Consider the following 21,323-nt stretch of genomic DNA (forward strand, 5'->3'; position numbering starts at 1 on the left):
CTTTTGCAGACCAAGAACATAATCAGCTAGGCAGGCTAAGATTTCGTTGTAATACAGTAAATATTCTACCTGATAAGTTGCATTTTGCGCTACACTGACGTCGAAAGTTTGGCCAATCCCTCAAGATTTTGCATAGCTATAAAGTTATCGTACAAAACTTGCAGCGCTTTATTAAAATGGTCTCGAAACATGGAAGCTCGAAGGCTAGTCTGGCGCCAAACTGCTCTCTTTGCAGGCAGTAACACAAACATTTATTGCGTGTAAAATCGGACTTAATTGCTTAAAAGTCGCAGCTGCACACGAAGATAGTTACAAGTGCACCATAATTCTGAATGCGTACTTGCTAAATAATTTACAGTCCAGAATTTAAGAAAATTAATTTTGAAGTTTTTTAAGATTTGGGTTGATCTGTTTTTACGTTTAGTCAGTGTGGCTTTAATGAGTTTTATAAATTGGCACGTCTATGTATCTTTGTATTTTAATTTAGTAACTATTAAAATAATCTCTTCTTTGAATTCTATATAATTGAATAATATATTACTTATATTACGTGTATTTGAATTGTTGTTTATTAGAAGATTGTTGCTTGTCTGATGCTTGCTCAGTTTTACTGCTCATGCATAGTCTTTCCCATTAGTTAGCCTTTCCCATTAGTTAGTCTTCCATTTTGTAGCAGTTTTCCATAAAAATACATTTGTGTTTAAGAAATAGCTATGAAATGTAACAGTATCTTGCTCTGATTAATTATGTTTTTAAAGCTTAGGATCTGACCAACAATGAGCTAGCAGAAATGCATGCTCTAGTCCCATTTCAAATTTTAGTCTAGTGGATTAGAGAATTTTTGCAACATCCATATCTCATTTAGATTACGTACTGCACTTCCATGTTCTAGTTTTTTGAAAAATACTTTAACGTCTGTCACCTCATAAACATACAAAGCTGTTTTGCTATGCTGGCCATCAGCTACAAATTTAATAAAAGCTTGTCTGCAACATTGAACATTGGGTCATTGCAACAAGCAACTGTTGATAGAATATAATATTGTAAAAATCTTGTAATGATTTGTAAACAAAAACCAACTTTAAATTACGATTTGCCAAAATTTATGTTGGTAAAAACTTGCAAAACCTTGTAATACAGAAACAAGCAACTATATGTAATATTTTTGTGCATGAGTACTACTTTACTAAGTATATTGTCAGCACATTTAAGTAAAGATTTTTTATTAATGCATCATTAATCATTACAAAATCTATTGATGCCATAATATCCTTAGTACTGGTGTCATTAGTTGTATTGGGAAAGAATTTTATTCAAAAACAAGAAGTTTAATGTTGAATGTCTGCTACAATGCCTTAAATCTTCAAGTTGTTATTTTAGTTGCTTTAGGAGTGAATCTTTGCTTTATCATTGGTTTGTGAATCAGTCCTGCAGTGAAATCTTCATGTGATGCTTCTATGATTATGTTGTGGCAGTACGTGTTCTGGTAGCTAGTTTTGTTCTTTACTTTACGGTTTAGTTTAAGAACTAACTTTGGTTTTGTTGTAGCTTCATAGTACTTACGTAAAGGATGACTGCCACCAGTAATACATCCTCATTTACAGATGTTTTGGATGTCAGAGATTGGTTAAACGATTTGGATTTAACAGGTATTCAAATTAATTACAGTTTTATCTCACTGTTTAAGTCTGTTTCATCAGTCATCTAAGTCATTTTATGTTCTCCAATAATCTTTTAAATTAATTAAATCTATTTTATGTTTTTTAATAATCTATTAAAGGTTCCACAGAAAGATTTCTGTCTCATGACTTTGATGTTAAGGAACACGCTAACAATGTGCTCCAGAGTGGTGTAACCATTTCCAGTCAGCTAGCAAAGATATCAGAAGGTATTTTGCTGTTGAACAAAGAGCTCCATTCTCAAGTGGTCGCTCATCATGACAACCTGCTCTCGCAAGCTTCAGGTGTCGAAACATTAGAGGGTATGTTAAAGCATTCTTGTTATATAATGCGTTGTTAACCCACTTTGGGGAGTGTTTTTATTAAAAGTATGTTATTATAAGGATATAAATCACATAATTAAGTCATGCTGGCGTTATTATGATTGCCATGTTGTGAGAAGTTGATTGTCAAATCATAGACCTGTTTGGACATCAGATCTAGTACTAGAATTGAGTGACCCTTCAAAATACTTCTGGCATCTCATGAATTGTCTGGATAAAAAAATACTCCTTAAGAAAAGATCGTTCAACTCGGACTATTTGCTCTATGCCTTGATTGTGACTAAATCATTCAAGAGATTGTTTAAGTTGCTTTTTGATTTCTAGAGTAACAGAGTCTACCTTATGTGGGGATATTTGACTCTGAAGTATATCAATTTCTTATTAAGACCTCTTAGAGATGCTCGAGTGAAAATTTGGTAATACTAGTATAAAAACTAGATAGACCAGTTGATTGAATTTTTATAGGCTGAAAGTTTTCATCTAAAAATATTAGCACTGCAATTTTTGTATTACAATCAGATCAATAAGCAATTATTTCATCTAATTATGACTTGAACTAGCTGTTATCTTTATAGTCGTATCTTAAAGAGTGACAAGTTTTATTTTATGTGCTTGTAATGTGATGTCTAAAAAGGTTTTAAAACTGTTTTTAAAACCAACTTTCGATTCCCTTATGAGATTCACCAAAGATACTGAAAAGTGTTGATATTTAATCTACATGTATGTCATGGATGTTCATGACAGGAGTGCTACAGATGATGCACGCACGTATCCAGTCCCTGTTGAGTACAACTGAGCGAATACGTGGGAAAGTGACGGATCCTTTCAATAGGATCACAATGAGGATGAAGCAGCTTACAAGACTGCAGGAAACGTGTGATATTCTCCGGCGTGTCATCAGAATTCTTTATCTCACCAAAAGACTTAAAGTGCAGCAGCAGGGAGGGGTCAGGGAGATCACTAAGACAGCGCAGAGCCTGAGTGAACTTCGTGAGTCACATTCTTAAACTTCTTTACACTGAGCTAGCCTCTGGTTGCAAACTGCTTATTTATGGTTTGTGTGAGCATGTGAAAGAAAGACTGCTTTTTAAGTGTGTGCAACAGTATTTTTAAATTAATTTGGTCTGGCATTTCTGCTGACTTGGAACACTATTAGTGAATATTTCTTGTTAAGCTTTGTAATGTAATTACTTGAGTAAAACAAATATTATGGTTTGGTACATTTTCTTTTTAGAAGTATGTTTTTCTAACCTATTAGAGGCTACGATCTTTAGTTTCTTTGCTGTGGTACATTACTCTCAAGTGAGAGCAATTGCCGGATACAGTATAGTCTGATGTTGAAAATATGAAAGCATCATTAGCTGGTTCTCTCTCTCTCACAAAAATGCTGCCTTTAATGGTTGCTGTTTTGTAAGGTTCATCCTTGTTTTTTAATTATCATTATTTTACATAGACCCACTTTTATGTAACTCAACAAATCCTTACAATATCTACTTATTTTAGATGGAGTGGTAGCAAGTCGTCAGTCTCTACCCAAGCTTTGCTGGTTTTATTTAGTTACTAGTTGGTGAGCTTATTTACTTCTAGGTTCTCTCTCAGAAGGAGTTGACTTGTCTGGCATTGAAGTCCTTGAGCATGATAGGAGGACCATCTCACAAGCGAGGTTAGAAGTCGAGTCCCAGGCGCAGAAGATGCTCTACTCAGGAATGGCCAATTTAGTAAGTATCGGTCATCAGTAAGCATTGCTCATCATCACTGTCACACGAATCTAATCCATTCTGAGACCTACTGTGTATGGTAAAACATGTCATATGTTTGAGCCAATATCTCCATAAGACTACATTGTTGTTTGCTTAGACAATGAAAACTTATGAGTAGCCCTTGGTGAATAGTGTAATGGCTATGTATAGCAGTGAAATCATTGTATTCTGCAAAATTTAAATAAACATTTGAGATGAATAATCAATTGAAAGTTTTTCATTGACTTCACCTTCAAAATTATTCAATTGAATGTACGATTATGATGTCTGTAGTTGCATAGAGACCTGCGGAATAGAGAAGCGTAATGCTGCGACTTAAATGTTATAGCCGATATCAACTATAGCAACGATAACAACTTGTGACATCATTTTCCACGTATTTTTCTTCAGAGTATTTTACCCGCAATCAAGTTTTGGCGATTCTAATCTTGAAACATCCTGGCAATCGGCTAATTTCAAACATCAAAAACAATCGCAATTGTTGAAATTTTTTAGGTGGTGAGTCAATTATTTGCTTACCCTGCAGTTTATCGATTTCTATGAAGACTTCCTAGAGGAACGCTCTACATAGAGCAAATTTGTTAAGATTAATGTGTTCCTGAATAAACAGGTTGATTGAATTTTTATGGGCTGAAAGTTTTCATCTTAAAATATTAGCTCCGTAGACGTTAGAAAGCTTGTACGTTGAATCTATCCTAAGTGAAGCTTTGACTGTATTTAAACATTTACCCATTTTCGATATCTGCTTCATGATATACTTTGTCTCTTGGTATTTATAGAATCAGAATCAGGTTGGCACTGCACTGCAGGTGTTTTACAACCTCAACCTACTCAAGGTCACAGTTGATGGCATACTGGATGAGTGCAGAGAGAGGATAGAGAAGATGATTGACAAGACTGTCGACCAGCAAGCTTTGGCTGGAAATAATGACTCTACTGTCAAGTCTAGTATGTCTGTTTCTCTTTACTGTTAGGGTTTGAATGATGTGGAATACAGGTGTCTGTTTGATTGGAGATTGACTTGTTTTTTTAGCCAAAATAGTATGTTGAAATCACATGTTGGATTAAGCTTTTCCACACATTATACAGTAATACTTCAACTTACGAGTGCTCCAACGTCCGAGAAACTTGAGATACGAGCCAGCTTTCAAGCAAGTTTTAGCACTAACATATGAGCCATGTTTGAGATACGAGCACTTGAGTCAGTTGCCAAGTATGCCCGAGGTGTTTTATGAGAACAGCATCACTCTGTATTTTTCAACTGCTCAGGTTATACTTTTGTACCGTGTTTTTTGTGCGCGATTTTCTGTGCAGAATTATGTGAATTAAACGTACTGTGCGTAGACCGAAATTTTGCCTGTAAAATGAATGATAATACAAAGAAAAAGCAAATGATAACAATTGATATTTAAAAGGAAAATTATTGAAAAATATACAAAATGTGTATGAGTGATTGAGCTAGCTAAGCAATATGACAGAAATACATCCACAATTTTCAAACAGAAGGATTATATTCAGGGCATTTAGTTTGCAAAAGGACTAACCATAGTTTCTAAACGGCGCAGCGATCTTCACGACCGCTGATGGCATTGGACAAACAATTGGCCAGTGACAGCGTAACTGAAACGATGCTATGTGAAAAGACTATCTATCAAAACTGTAAAAGAGACATTCGGACAAGTTGGCTAGTGGTCGTGCATTAACCTTTTGTGACGACACCTGTGTTCGTCCTAATCGCAACATGTTGAAAGGGCGACAAAGGCAAACGTCCTTAGATAGGTTTATCTTAAAACGGTCGGCTAGTCGTGAAAGCGAAACAGAGGAAAAATTAGCTAACCAGCGAGAAACTTCTAACTATGAACGCCGAAGAAATTTTAATTACGTTAAGTTAAAAATGAAAGTTTGCTTTTAGGTTTGCTTCTAAGTTTGTCTTTTAACACTTTGATAAAATTCAAATTTATCAAAGTCAACTGTTGTAATGAAAGATAACTTATATCTCCCTTCCTGGCAAATGCTAGCGTTAACTGCTATTGTATGTATTTAATTTTACATTTTAATTAATCACATTTCCTTGCACTCTTTTTTATTTGTTGCTTTTTGAAAGCATGTGGTACGTTAGGACAATAACCAACATGTTCTTTCTGTTACAATATCTTGTTTTGAGTGTTTTGTTTGCATTTTTTAGAGTATGGAAACCAATCAATATATATTTATTTTTGTTCTATATATAAATAAATTGCACCAACATGCGATTAAATTGACATACGAGCTCAGTCTCGGAACGCATTAAGCTCGTAAGTCGAAGTATGACTGTAATTGGTTTAACTTGTGTCATAGCCTAAAAACCTACAAAAACTTCACAAAAAATAGAAGTTTGATTGTATTTGCTCATATTTTACATCATAGTCAAACCTCTACTTATGATCACCATAATATACAAACTAAGGAGTCAGCATGCATGGTCATTACACATACTCTAACAGCGGTAGGTTCATGAGTAATGGTTCTGTCCAAGCAACAGTTATTTTTGATAGACATTATTATGGAGGATTGAAACAGCCCATAATATATAAGGACTAGTACGCTGGTAGTCCTGTGCGCCGTGAGAGAATACCATGTGTACTATATGCATGCATTATTCCATGATGTGGCAAGGTGATCGAGTGGTGGAGTTGGTAGTGTGCCTGTCCGCTAAGCCGAAAGTGTGAGTTTGATTTCTGTGCGAAGCACTTTATGAACGAAGATGGTTCTTATTATAGTAAATATTATGTAGAGTGTTGAGTTCCCAGACCATAATAATAAGTCGCACTATTAATGCAAAGGTATGATTCTATTATCTCATCTATCTACACCATCGTTTATTACTTCACTCAACAGGTGGACCAGGAAGAGTGAATCTTCCTGTTAACTCTGCCTTGTTCAGAGCAAATCTGTGGACAGCCATGGAGAAACTAATGGACTCCATTTACTCCTCATGCTCTCAAGTATGTATGCTGCCTCCTATCATGCCTGTAAATGACATCTAGTTTAAATCTGTTTAGAGGAATTATGTTATGTATAAGGTATACGATGTTACATGTAAAGTATGCTAAGTTATATATATGACTTCTAATAACATAATTACCCAATGAATTTGAATAACTTAAGCTAGTAATTTAGGCTAGCAACTTAAGCTAGTCTAAATCTTCACTATACTAAAAGCTGTGAAGCCAGCTGGATGTTACACCCATTGGTTATGCTTGTATTTTTGAAAGCGCTGCATAAGTATATGCACAATTTTTAATTGGTGTTGCCAATTGGTGTTGCCAATCGGTATTGCCAATCGGTATTGCCAATCGGTATTGCCAATCGGTATTGCCAATCGGTATTGCCAATCGGTATTGCCAATCGGTATTGCCAATCGGTATTGCCAATCGGTATTGCCAATCGGTATTGCCAATCGGTATTGCCAATCGGTATTGCCAATCGGTATTGCCAATCGGTATTGCCAATCGGTATTGCCAATCGGTATTGCCAATCGGTATTGCCAATCGGTACTGCCAGTCGGTACTGTCAATCGGTACTGCCAATCGGTACTGCCAATCGGTACTGCCAATTGGATGCGTAGCGTAGTGGGTAGTACATCTACCTGGAGAACTAGAGGTTCCAAGTTCCATTCCAGTGTCATGCGGATGTTTCGTTCCTAAAACTTTATTGCTATAACTGGGCATCCGAACGACGAACACTAATATTTACATTATATATATAAACTAGATGAATGCTTGGCGTTGCACGGGTAATAAAAAAATCTTTGCAAAGAAAATTCATTTTCAATTGGCTAAGATTCTTTACCCAACGAATTTGAGTGACTTAGGGTAGAACCGTAAAGAACTATAAGAAGAACTGTTATTATAACTTTAAACCAGCAATAAGAAAAATGATTGTGCGATGCTCATTAAAGCCTGGTTCCCATATACGTCGCAAAGCACCGGCGACAGCACCGCAGGTTATTAGCGGTGAAATGGGAACCTACGCCCCGAGGACTGCCGGTAGTTGCTGGCGGCATCGCAATAGTTTAGCGCTGTTCAAATTTTGCAAAAGGCCGCAGGCAAAACCTTCCCGAAATGCACTGTACGGGTAAAGATCATCATTATAAATACGGCATGGCTAGCGAACATTTAATTTGATTCCGCGATTGTGTTTAGTGATGCAGCTTATATGTGAACAGATACTGCCGAGCCTAGCGTCGCAAGCGTTTTGCTGCGCAAGTTACCGCCGGAGTCTCGCAATCGATATGGGAACCAGGCTTCAAGGTTGACTTGCAACAAAATTCACATTACAGGTATTTGGTATCAAAAGATTCACCGTGTCTTACTCTGCTGTGTAAAATATGTGGAAATGTGATTACAAGCTTGATCACCATCTGTATAATCAGGTACACCATCTGCACCGGGTTCTCTCCAAAAAGAGGGATCCTGTGACACAGGTCTGCTTCATCAGCGAGTATTCCAAGGACGCTGACGCTGACCTCATGAACAGGCATTGGAAGAATCTCACTTCTGCACTCAAGTCCAAATTGACTAGTGCAGCAGGCAGTGAGTTACTTTTTCGAATCATAGTTACTTGCATTCACGCGTGTTTTCAACATTGTTGGTATTCTTTTGAAATTATTCAATTTCGGGAATTTCTATACAGGAATATATGTATAAAATGAAAGCTTGCAAAGTGTGGAAGCCGTCATATTGTTTGTGAAATATTTTGTTAGTATTTTAGAAAATGAACTATAACGAAACAAGTTATTTTTTAGTACAAAACCACATGTAAATCAAAGATATGCGTACTCACAGCTTCACTCACTCCGCTGTAGTTTTGTTTACAAAAGCGTAAGTTTGTTTTTTGGGAAATAGACACTCATGGATATTGGTTAATATTCAATTTAGCTAATAATTATATTAGTGTGTGTACCATATAGCATCCCGAGTCAGTTATGACCCTTCAGCATACAAAAATTAGGGGTTAGATTTTTATAAACCAGAGTATAACTATACCATAATTTTGGTAACAAGTGGTTTACTTTATGCCATCCCATGCTACCTTAATTACCGTGATGCTACACCCCTAAGAGATAACTTGGTCATAAGAATTGAAAAATACTTGTGTTCGAATCTCATTTTTAATAAAATATTCACTTAACGATTTCATTTTACTGTGCTGATCCCCAGCTGAGTAAAGTGAACTCCTTGTCCTACAATGATCTCACTTTATAGTAAACTAGTTGAAGGATAATTTCACAATAGTGAAATAGTTTAAACAGCTATTACCTTTGATTGAGAAGTTTTCATCAACCATTAAGTCGCATATTAAAAACCTGAAATAGATGTGTAAAGCTTTTGGAATAAATAGAACTTCAATAACTAATCCAGCGATAGACCAGTAGAGGCACGCATTGTGTTGATACAAATGAAATGCATGTTGTACTGTAAGTTGAAAGACAAGTGATTTCGGCCTAGTCAACACTAGGTCAGCCTAGTCAACAAGTGAAAGTGTTGTTTTAATGTTACTCAATATATTTCCAAGCCCGTTATGTTTCAGTTTGCGAAAGATAATCAATTACCTAAAACTGTTAACCTTTTCTACTAATAGCTATGAGCGCCCTACCCAACCACCCGCTGTCAGAATGTATGCATCTGTATTATTACATTTAGAGTCCAATTTGGTGAAACAAGCCTTGGAGAGTGAATTTCCCAAACTGCTGAGGCTCCTAAGTGACTTGTGGAGTCGTCTGAACCAGGCCATCTCAGCTTCGTCTGCTGATGCTCCTCTGGTTATGGCTCTAGATGGCAGCGCTGTAGAAGAACTAACGTCTCATGTGTTTGAGTAAGGCTCATTATAAACATGTAGTTGGGTTAGCCTCTGTTTATGATCTGTAGCTCAGAACCATATACACAATTTAACAGTGGAGTCATGCTTTAGTGGCTCATATTGTAGCTGCAGTTTATTTGTGTTGGTTCAGCAAGCTTTTCACAAACATCCAATCGTTGGTCCAATTGAGTTTTTACATTTTGGTCAACAAGCGTATCTTATTGTTTGTTGTTATGTAGATTGTTGTTACAACCTTTATTTCTGTGTTTCATAAAAGAATATATTGCATATTACAGTCAGTTGCGATGAAACAGAGGCAAAATGATTATTGTGTAGGACAAATGAAATTAACTGCTGAAGCTCAGCCAATGAAAAATGAAGATAATGGGAACTTGCATTCCTGTCCAAAAGTAGCTACTCGTACTAAGAAAGTTGTAGAGAGCATCGACTGTTGAAGTGCTGTTCATCTGGTCAATGATGAAAACAAAGTTCAACTTATGAAATTTGTCTTTTTGGCCAAAATATCATCTAGTTTGTATTATATTTGAAGCGCAGCTTTATTGAAATTCATTAATCGTGAGCACGTACTGGTTTTGTCTCCTGATCAGTTTGCAGTAGGAAGCTCATCATTTATTGTGAATCAGTTTGTTAAATCTATGTTGCTATTTTTAGTGCTGAGAAACTCTTAAGAGAGGCGGTTTCCTCTTTTAACAATGCCTATCTTTCTCGCTCTCTCTCACGGCTCTTCGATCCAATAAACCTCGTCTTTCCTCAAGGATCCGTATCTATTCCTAGTGATGAAGAGATTGGCGGCATTGTGAAGACAATATCTAGGTGCCCATCCTATACTGCACTTATTTCACATCAAGTTCTGTATTTTTATAGTTACCTTCGGTGTCAGTGTAGTTACTTCTGACCTTAGCTATGTGTCACCACAAAGCTCTCGTGTATTAAATTTATAATATTGAACCTTTTATATTAAAGTCACCTCTGAAATAGCTCTATGATTGACTAGGTCCATTACATAACTGTTATACAATTACTATTATTACATCAATATTATTACATTTATTTGTTATTTTTTATATGAAGACTCATTATTTGCTATTATTATGTTATCATATATGGTTATATTATAGATACTCATTAATATAATATGAGTATATATGGTTACATATATATAACCATACATAATAACTAATATCGTATCGTTATTATGTATGTTTATATTATATGTGACCATATATAATAACATATAGGTACATGGCTTGGTTACATAATCTTGGTTAAAATTATTATTCTATTTTAAATACATATTTTTGTTCACAGTGAGCTGCAAGTAGCGAGTTTTGATGATAAGTTGGCCCACGCTGTGTCAAAGAATGTTACCAAGACTGTCCAGATGTTTGCTGTCAAATGTGAGCAACTGGTAAGTGCGTGGAGAGTGCCAATTCAAATAGACTCAAGTTGGGGTGTACTTCTTTAGTCTTTGCATGTGAACTATCATGCAACCATACAGTTGTGGCCAAAAATATTAACACCTCTCATCATTTTGAGACATTAAGTTTTTGCTCTTTTACCACCACTCTGCGCTACCCAGATCAGACAATATATACATATCAAATGATTCCTTGGAAGAATTTTTATCCTCATAAAATTTATCTAAAACAAAAACTATCCCAGCAGTCTCTGAGGGCATTTTAAATTCTAAATTTTTCTCCAATTTTTTTGGAGAAACGTTTGGCGTCAACCTCTGAGGCCAATTCCACAGTGAAAATGGTTTTATTGTTATAAGCTTTAATCCCATTAAAAAGATTCGATACTCGGCTTTCCAATGATGTGCAATATGCATGGCTTAAATAGATTATGTAGTAAGTAGAGTCTATTCAAAGTTAGTTCTATTTTTCGTAAAGGAACAACAACGGCAGGGGTGTTAGTACTTTTGTTATAGTCATTTGGGTTTTGATTTTATCTTAACTTTATTTCTCTATTATCCTAATATTTTTGGTTTTATTGATCATTAGTAATAACGCTTTTCATGTATAATTTGAAGGCGTTTTCTATACTACACTTAGTAAAATAAACGGTAAAAAGAAAACCATGTAAGGAACAATTTTTAGGTCATATATGAGGTCCAAGCCAAAATCTGGCATGAGTAGTTCCTTGTCTGTCACTTGGTTTGAGGTAAAAATATTTTTTTGTGTTTAATTTAGGATGGGACACTGCTGAGCATATGAGTTGTTTATTTTGTAATCAGAAGGTTTCCTGTTATTTTTGTTCATCTTGTCTTAGTAAGATATTAGGTTGATAAAATGTAATGTGTTGATCAGCTCCAACTAAAGGTACTAGTTAGTACTTAGTTAACGGAAAGTTTTTTGTTATATTGCGGTTCATTCGTTAGGGAAACAGTTTAATGTTTAGTTGAATGCTCTTGACAGTGTTTGGCTAACAAAAATTGTTACATTTTTAGCTTAGCACCGATGGTGAAGCCAGTCAAGTGATAGAACCAGCCACTGCAGGCCAGAAGCGCAACTCATCAGTGGTTAATAGTTTATTTTATCTACAAAATGCCATGCTAAGACTACTGGAAAGTCTAACAAATGACTACAATCCCAACTGCCTTCAGATGATCATAGATAGTGTTGAGGTAACGTTGGTGTTATTGCAGAATAGTTTTGCACTTTGCATAGCGCCGACATTTTACAAACAATTACATTCTTTATACAAGAATCAAATCGGAAAAGGAAGCACATGTTGACCTGCTGTTAGCAAGGTAAGGGCATGGTCATTGCATTAAAAGGATTTTGCGTGGATACATGGTGTTTTTCAATGTCAAAAAATATAATTCATATTATTTTGATTTCAAAGATGTGATTAGAAGTGCATTTCTACACGAGCAAAGAAGATTGTGACTACGTTTATAAATTCTGGTTGGTTTCAATGTTGAAACCAAACTAGGCTGATGAACATATTCCAATTGTTTATTGTTATTGATTTAGAGATAATTTTTGGAAGATTTCCTTGTAAAAATTTGATATCGTTCAGTTTTTATGTGCTTTTGGTGAAAAATTCATATCACGGAATGAAATTGTGTGATAACAAGCTGAGATGAATGATTGTGAGTAAACTTATTACAATTGCAATTTTTAAAAATTATCTTTTTTGTTTTTCATGGGTTTTTATAGGAAACCTTCCAAATTAATACCAGGAGCAAATGATGTTTTCTTCGATATGGCCAAGTCTTTGTTGTTTTATGTATTTTCATGCGTTGAAAAATGCTACTGAAATCCAATCCGTGAAACATAGAAAATGGTGAAACTATTGGGAATGGTGTCACTACAAATACCACTTTGATTAAGGTGAATCACATTCTAAAATGTTCTTGAGAAATTTTCAGGTACCACTAAATATTTTATTGTGACCCTATCACTTCGCTTAGTTAACCATAGGTAAGTGTTTTCTGTTCAAGCCTCTCATACAGCAACTGATGGTTTTCAAGCAGAAATGATTACTGTTTGACAAATCAATTGTAGCTGGTTCAAGTTAAATCGATTTTTAAAGATTATAGAGTAGGTGAAATGGTAGTGGAATAGATTTGTAGTCATAAAAAGCATTCTTATATCTGATACAATATTTTGACAGGCTCTGGCCACACTTATGAGGAACGCAGTTCAACCTCTTTTTAATTCAATAAAAGATTCGATGGAGGCCATAATTCTCACCATGCATCAGGAAGACTTTTCAAGGTATTACAAATAAGCAGAAAACTTCTAGTTTGGTCATCATTGCAACTAACTCAGATGTTGTATAGAATGTTTAATCATTTTTAGATGAAATCATTGTCTGCTACGTCTAAACAGTTTCCTATATTGGATTTTTTACTGACTGCATCATTTAAGGCATGCAAAAAGGCAAGCACTAAAAAAGATCTCGCCCCTTGCGACAATCAAGTATCCTTGCCATTGCAAAGTATATTTTAGTATTTAACATGTGATAAGATTTTCTGTACTGCTTTGTAGTATCTGTTTATTCAGTGTATTGTATGTCTGTTTTCAGTTGTGTTGATAAGAAAAGGTAAGGCACATGTTTTCTGATGTGCTGATTACTTCTCTTTCACCATTAATCCACTTTCATGCCAGTGTTTGTAACGCAAGGCTTTTCATTTACATAACTATATTGGAAGACGACTAAGAAGTCACGTCAGTGTAGAACATCTGTATCTAATATAGATTTGTGTCCTTTAATAAAGGGAGATGATAGTGAGACTGTGCTTTCCATAACTTGATTGTTGTTGTTCTTAAATTCAGCAAATTAAATGTTTTATTTGCTCTGCGGGCGATAACTGCAATGTGCTTGAGTTACACTCACAAATATTGAAAATTTATGACTTGGTGCTTATTCTAGGTACACTGCTTTTTTTTGTTCTGTCTAGCGCTGTGGCTTCCCAGAATGAATCGCAGTGTTCATTATATATGAGAGAGCTTCAGTCCTTTCTGGCCCGAGTACAGAATGAGTATATTTCATTATTTGAGTGCACAGACTTTGTCATGGAATGGTCAGTACAGTATAAACATTTGTACATTAGAGAGGAGGCTGTTTAGTTTGGCTATTCATGAAATTAGCTCAATGGTAGTGTCTACCAGATTGTACTGTATCTATTGTACATACTGTATGCATCATGATGCTAACATCTCTTACAAATAATACAATGGAACAGTTTGTGATATGTCCATTGTTTCACAATATTATAGCTGCATGTATATTTTAGTTTGCACAACCTTTTCATGGATTCCATTGTCAATCAAACTTTATTCCACATAATTTTCCATTATTTTTCCTGTAACAATGAACATAACTTGAAAAGAAAAACTACTATTTTTGGCTCATTTGCAAACATTATTACCGATCATTTTCTCTTTGCAATGTTTTGTAACCTTAGAACTTTATTTCAAGTTTATCGATTACTTGGCAGCATTCAGCCTTTTGTGTGCAATGGGATCGAGCTGTTCGTGAGACATGCAAGCCTCATACGGCCTCTCGGTGATGGAGGAAAAATGAGACTTGCGGCAGATTTTGCACAGATGGAGTTGGCTGTTCATCCTCTCTGCAAGCGAGTTGGTGATCTCGGCAAATCCTACAAACTCATTCGTGCTTTCAGGTTGTACTCCTGTAGGCCTAGGAATGATGATCACAAACATTTACATAGTTATTTAATCTTTTCCATAATGGGATGACCATTTTTTACTATGTATAATAACTAAAAAATTTTAGAGATGTGTCGTGTCTTAATTAAGATATGTGTGCTGCAGGCCGCTCTTATTCCAATCGACAGAGCACATCCTACAGAGCCCTGCAATTGGTGATGTCATTCCTATTAGCACAGTTTTGCACTACCTTTTTACCAGGGCTCCGGAACAACTTCTTTCACCCCATCAAGTGAGCCATTTGACTATCAAAAATAGCGTTTTACACCTTGCAGTTTTGATTTGTTTGGATCTTGTAGATGCCATTAGATTTTCTGAGGTATTTTAGGTGGCTAACTGGTCTCTCAGCCGATACACCCACTGGCTGGAAAATCATCCAACAGAGAATGACCGGCTTGTGCTCATCAAGTAGGTTGTTTTCTTATGTGCTCATAAAAGAAGAAATTGAATGACATGATTACATGCCTATGCTTGTCGATTTAAATGACATTACATGCCCATGCCATAGATATTAGTGGAGGTGGATTTGTATTGATTTAAACACCAATAAAATGAAGCAAATCTACTACACAAAATAAAAAAATATGTCATTTATAAAAAAACACATGGTTAAAAAAATAGGGTCAAAAAAAGTGGATTTGATTGATAGTACTCGCGAGGTATTTTAATCAAAATGTTGTCTTTATTTTTTGACAAAATGTTTTTGACACGGACACTGCTGTGCTAAAATGTTAAGTCTTTTAGAATGTAAAAAATAAGAGTTACATTCTATTGTGCACTGTTTTAGAGGCGCACTAGAAGCCTACGCCAAGTCAGTTACTGCAGAAGGAATGACTGAGTATGCTTCAGTGTACCCAGCCATGCTACAACTACTCCACAAGGGGCTTGATGGATAAATCTAATGCAATAAATTTAACCTGTTCTATTTATTTCCATACTATTAGCAGCAAGTCAATTTTTGTTCAAAAATGTACAAGGACATTTATGAGACCAGATGTGCCCAATGTAACAATAATAATTTTATGGACACACTGTAGTTTGTTTTTATTTAATACGCCAATTATTAATAAAATTTACAGAGACTTAGCTATTCTAATATCTTTCTAACACTCTATTCTAATATCTAGCATCTATAGAAATGCAAAAAACAAAAATTGCTAATCTTTATGCTTCAGTGATAAAAAAATATGATTAGCTAGAGTTTCCGTAGAAGTGTCATCAGGTTCCACCGTCAATTCTACTGGGGCAGCCTCATCAACGGACTTACTTTGTTCATCAACTTCATCTCCATTGCTTTCCACTCGACCTGGCAGTACAAGAATATCAAAGTTGGTGGATTTTTATAAGAGAATGAATCTTCTTAGCTTTAAAAACCCAATAAACAGCTAACCTCAACCACCAATAAAATGCAATGTCCTGTTTGATACACGTATACATGTCAAGACAGCTTATTTTAATACCGGTAACTAACATCAGATGACTGCAAAAAACTTGATTGTTTTGATATTTAAACAGTTTTGCAAAGATATATCTACAAAACCAATACCTGCAGCTGTCCAGACGCGCTTTGACTTCCCCAGTAACAAGGTCGCTTCATGTGAAGATGATGTCACTCGTGTGTCAGATTCAGGTTGAAATTGTATCGGTGCTTTTTCTTTACATAAGGACATGGAGAGATCAGCTCTGCATTGCTTAGCTTGAATCTTACGCTTCATGTATTGCTCCAAGTCATTTCTACAAACTTCCCTCAGATCTTTACTCTCGTAAAGTTTTGGACGAAATGAACTTGTCATAATGTGCTCAATATCTTGGAGATAAATATAGCAAGCTGCTTCATCGCTAGATGATGTAGAAAGTTCTTTCAATGCTCTGACATCATCATCTTCAATTGATACTGTAGAGGTGACAAGCAAAGCCCGAACAGTAGATAAAAAGGTTAAAATGTTGTTACAAGGCCTTTTGGCTCGCCGACAGCTCGATCTAATCAAAGAGAAAATATGACTGTCACGGTCACTGAATGCTGTTTTATGTACATGAATGAGCCAGAGCATGATTGTGAAGACATCGAGACAAGAAGCTTCTTCTTGCGTGACCAGTCTGTCGAGACACTGATAAAGATCCACCGCTGATTCTGTAGAATCTTCAGCTGATATGTACCGAAGGACCACATTTAGCAAGGAATCTTCAGAATGAGACTCGGACCCTTGATCATTTGCAAGAAGTTCCAATAGTTTACTAGTGAACCATGCTGTTTCTAAATCACGCAAAGCACAAGAGGTGAGAATGTGGCCTCCAAACCTCATAGCTTTTGAGGCGCCCTCGTTAGCTTTGCATACCTTTGCGTATAACTCATATACAGATTGTACGTTTTCAGCATTCGCCAGCTTTATTATTAAGAAGACAGACTTGTCAGCTATAACTGAGTCTGCTGATGCCAATGCTTGGACTATCAAACCTTGGTGACGGCTTATTTGAAGTTTGTCCTTTTTGATTAGCTCACTAAATATTTCTAAAGCGACGTACTGAAAATTTGGAACACTTGAGATGAGCAGCTGTTGTGCAACATTAGCGACCCTTGTATGATGTTTGGCATCAGAGGAAATGCTTAACAGTAAAGTGCAGCACTCTTTCATAACCATTACTGCTGGAATATTCTGTATTGAGTCATACTTGTCCATAGCAGCTAACATTAACAATGTCAGCTTCTGTTTTTGATCATCTTTGTCGTAATCCAGCTTTTGCAAAACTTTAACTAACTTGACTACTACGTGCGGCCCACAGACGTCTTTATTCATGAATTCTAAAATGATAAATTATTACTCCTGCATCTCATAGATTAACGTAACCTAATTTGTTAGACAATCAGAAACAGGATGCTTATATCATATACAGTGCACCAGGGGTTACGACATCCCTATTTTACAGTTTTTCCGCCTTACGATGTGTAGCAAGATGTTTTTTGTCCCCTCCATACGGCATTTTTCTCGCCATGCAACATTAATAAAAATGTCTCTCGAAATTCAAATTTAGCAGTCGGTGTACTGAATACGTCTGAATAATGAAGATGCCGAGATGCTATTCGACGAAGTTCCCTCCCACAACGACTGAAAGAGGTGCGATGCTCACTATCTCTCAGTTCAGCATTATTTGTTGTAAGTTATAGTGAAAAGGAAAACGGAAACAGGTAATAAAGATTGAGACGATGACAAAAATACAGATTAGTTTAGTAAAATACATACTAAACCTTAGCTTCAAGTGTATGTATAATAAGCTAAATGTATTTGAGTAAAATTTTTAAGTTTATGCTATACGTCTCTCTCGAAGGTAAGAGCTACATATGGTACGTACTGTACATAATAATGTTACATTTTATTGCAGAACATAACCACTAAAGTTACTGTAGATAACTATAGTTACTAAGGTACACTACGTATACAAAATTTTGTTGTTTTTCACCAGGGGGTGTTTGCATTAGACCACATGTGTCAAACACACGGCCTGCTGGCCAAATCCATCCCACTATGTGATTATATCTGGTCGCAAGATCATTTTACATTATCATTATTCATGGCCCATCAATATGAAGCAATACGGGGTTTGGGCTACAGATGCAACTCTTCAGCTGCCTTGCCGTGTACTTTTCTTATTAATTAAGTCTAGCTATTAAAATATATTACACAGTTAAAAAAGTTGATTCTGAAAACAGGGCTTTTAATAACCAATAGGAAACAAAGCATATGTTTACTGACAATGCTATATAATTTTAACAGGAAATATTTTTAAGGAGAGCAAAATATTAAATATGATTTATTTAAGGTTTAAGTCTGTTTCAGAATGATAGTTCTGTATGTTTTTATTCATATTTATGTTCCAAAAACATTTAGTTTTACTGTGTTCAATAATTATTTTTTTCATTCGGCCCGTGACCTAGTGTTTTGAATTTCGGCCCCTTGTACAAATGAGTTTGACATCCCTGCATTAGATAATTATTTTGGGTTTCTATACCTCTTTATATGACACTTTCGCCTTACAATGCCAACATCGAAATGAATTAATGGCGTATAGCTGGTGTCCACTGTACAATAAATAAGAGGATATGTTATTCAAATTTAGTGAAAGTCAATAATGTAACAAAATTATCTCTTACTTCTAGGCACATGCGCATTGAGAAATTGGTCCAGAATGAAGCACAATGGTTTGAAGATGGCAGAAATCTTCATGATGTGCTCGGCAGAAAGAGTACTCAAAACTTCTAAGCTTGCTCTCATGACAGAGGGGTCCTTATCCTTCAGCATAGCCTTAATAGATCAAGAGTAATTTACGAACAAGTCAGCTGACAATGAAGTAGCACATGGATTATTTTTAATACAGCAGCTATAAAAAGTTGGTACCAGACTCACCCTAAAGTATGGTAGCTTATTTTGTAGCAATTCCTCATTTCTTCTAACAAATATTCCTAGGCAAATTACAGCTTTCTGTCGCACCATTGGAGTCAAGTGATTGAGCTTTTCACACACTAAATAATCTATAGATGGTATCAGGTCTGATGAAACAATCGCAGCAGCCGTTGAAAGTGCTAAGCATATAGTCGGAACATGTCTACTTCGTAAATCCTGTTGAAGTGTTGCCACCATTAATATGGCCATGTCTGAATGTTCATCCATGAGCTCACAACAGGTTAGATAAGCTATGTGTTTATGCCGCCACTCCTGAGAACTTTGAGCCAGTTGTATAGCGTGGATGACAGCAAATGAGACATGAAATCCATGAGATTTACAAATCAGACAGTGCTGAAGAGCAACACATTCCTGAGCAGCAGTGAGACGAGCGCTGCTGAACAGCCATTTGAGATATTTGACGTGATTACTAACGAATACAGCAATCTCATGAGCAGATTTGCACTCTACATAAGCTTGATAAAAAGCATCAAGTGGTAAGAAATCATCTTGTATGTTCATGGTCTCTGAAACTGAGTTGTTGAGCGTTGTACTCAGATTAGAGAACATTCCACTGAATGATGATATTAATCCATCCATTTGTGTTGTTAAAGACAAACTTTCTCAAGATGGTTGTCCTGATATTTAAACACTAAAACAAAATGTTGCAACTGCAGTGATTATGGATTAAATACATCAAACATAATCGTAAGGGTCACGTCGGCTATGCGGATTGAAATTACAATAAATGACTACTATGTGGTTTAACAATATATATATGCAGAATGTCCGCCTTGAAAGTTGTTCAACCAAATTACATTCAAGATGTGAAATTTTGCTGTACTGAAAATTTCTTTAAAACTTCAATTTGCTGTAAACATGCCAAATTTCAAATCTGAACCGAAGCAAAGCAAATCTTTTATTGTTGATTGTTTGCGTTGATAACCTTTTTTTGATTAAAAAGTCATCCAAAGTAAAGATAGCAGCCGAGTTGTTTTCTTTCTTTCAAATCACTATTTGTGAGAAAACACTTGGCTTTAACTTGTAGTACTGATCGTGGCTACTTGAAAAATCAACACATTCGAAAAACATTGCCATGTTTGTCACCTTGTGAAATTACCTGGATAGGATAAGTAATTCTGCTTTTAATTAGACAGGAAGATTTTTTGCCTGCCAATATTGTCTGGTGTTTCACAAGTACCAAGAACAAAAATGCTTCACATGTGATGTCATGAATGGAGGAATGTTTTGTTTGTTGTTAAGGCTCTCATTTTTATACAGTACAACAAAACAAGTTGCAACAAAACAGATGCAAATACTGTATAAGAAAAAACTGTTCAATGTCCATATTTCATAAACAGACAACCAACCCAAACCGATGTTCTCAGAAGTTTTACTAGCGTTTGTAAAAGAAATATCAGTTTCTTCTAGAAACACTACTAGAAGAAACTGCAAAGTGTAACATAGATAATAACTCCTAAAGAGTAAGTAGGCTATTTTGTACACCACATACAATTTATGATAAAAATATCTACAAGCTTTTTAAGTAACTCATTTCTAGCTAAACCTGTCTGACTACAAAAATAATCACAGAAAACACAGTGACACTTCAATATGACTTCATATTGGTCTCTTATTAAAGAATATCATAAAAACACGTTCTCTGTCGCCTTGTTATATCTGATTTCTCCATCATAACGGCCTTATCATAGCAGCGATAAGCATTTTTAACGCTTTTCAATACATCTTAGTGAGAGATTGCGATACAGCATTTCTTCATCTTCTGTTTAAAAATACACCTCAATTTAAATCATTTGTGCTAGGCCAAGTTTCAAGAAACACAACAGCTTGCTGCCATAGCCTATATTATTATTTGTGATGAAATAGTTGTTCATTTTTTAACAGACAAACAGTAAAGTGAAAACAAAATACTATATGTCGAGTCTGATGAAAATTTAACAAAACAAATAAATGCAATGTTTTCTGCAAGTCTTGCATGTGCTACAAGTATAACTTAAGTTTGCATCCCCATTTACGCACTTCAAAGCACTTGTGTAGTAGCTGCTTCGTTACAATACCA

At 35.6% G+C, this 21,323-nt stretch overlaps 2 protein-coding genes across 3 annotated transcripts; one reads left to right on the forward strand and one right to left on the reverse strand.

The window, feature by feature from the left end:
- Positions 1-1,541: 1,541 nt before the first annotated feature.
- On the forward strand, positions 1,542-15,733 carry LOC137391855 (conserved oligomeric Golgi complex subunit 5-like). 2 transcript variants are annotated; one of them, XM_068078397.1, is made up of 18 exons: positions 1,542-1,649; positions 1,781-1,981; positions 2,747-2,992; positions 3,590-3,720; positions 4,542-4,710; positions 6,640-6,746; positions 8,177-8,336; positions 9,447-9,618; positions 10,276-10,437; positions 10,933-11,032; positions 12,074-12,250; positions 13,246-13,349; positions 13,660-13,677; positions 14,036-14,158; positions 14,576-14,761; positions 14,913-15,039; positions 15,136-15,215; positions 15,595-15,733. In XM_068078397.1, the coding sequence occupies exons 1-18, from the start codon at positions 1,571-1,573 to the stop codon at positions 15,701-15,703; spliced, it is 2,451 nt and encodes an 816-aa protein (XP_067934498.1). In that variant the 5' UTR covers positions 1,542-1,570; the 3' UTR covers positions 15,704-15,733. The 2 variants fall into 2 exon arrangements, with proteins under 2 accessions (XP_067934498.1, XP_067934499.1); XM_068078398.1 differs by lacking the exon at positions 13,660-13,677.
- Positions 15,734-15,899: 166 nt separating this feature from the next.
- Positions 15,900-21,307, reverse strand: LOC137391856 (AP-4 complex subunit epsilon-1-like). The gene is made up of 5 exons (XM_068078399.1): positions 21,284-21,307; positions 19,208-19,895; positions 18,955-19,105; positions 16,354-17,607; positions 15,900-16,113 (listed from the first exon to the last, which is right to left on the reverse strand). The coding sequence occupies exons 2-5, from the start codon at positions 19,841-19,843 to the stop codon at positions 15,965-15,967; spliced, it is 2,190 nt and encodes a 729-aa protein (XP_067934500.1). The 5' UTR covers positions 19,844-19,895; positions 21,284-21,307; the 3' UTR covers positions 15,900-15,964.
- Positions 21,308-21,323: the final 16 nt, after the last annotated feature.

Source organism: Watersipora subatra, chromosome 3 (assembly GCF_963576615.1).
Source record: "Watersipora subatra chromosome 3, tzWatSuba1.1, whole genome shotgun sequence".
Classification (NCBI taxonomy): domain Eukaryota; kingdom Metazoa; phylum Bryozoa; class Gymnolaemata; order Cheilostomatida; family Watersiporidae; genus Watersipora; species Watersipora subatra.

Bases quoted from the DNA above. Each gene is read 5' to 3' on its own strand.
- LOC137391855 (XM_068078397.1), top strand. From the start codon at position 1,571: ATGACTGCCACCAGTAATACATCCTCATTTACAGATGTTTTGGATGTC. The intron at 6,747-8,176 runs GTATGTATGCTG...CTGTATAATCAG, and splicing joins TTTACTCCTCATGCTCTCAA to GTACACCATCTGCACCGGGT. The intron at 9,619-10,275 runs GTAAGGCTCATT...TGCTATTTTTAG, and splicing joins CTAACGTCTCATGTGTTTGA to TGCTGAGAAACTCTTAAGAG.
- LOC137391856 (XM_068078399.1), bottom strand. From the start codon at position 19,843: ATGGATGGATTAATATCATCATTCAGTGGAATGTTCTCTAATCTGAGT. The intron at 19,106-19,207 runs GTGAGTCTGGTA...TGATCTATTAAG, and splicing joins ATAAGCTACCATACTTTAGG to GCTATGCTGAAGGATAAGGA. The intron at 16,114-16,353 runs GTATTGGTTTTG...TTGTACTGCCAG, and splicing joins GCGCGTCTGGACAGCTGCAG to GTCGAGTGGAAAGCAATGGA.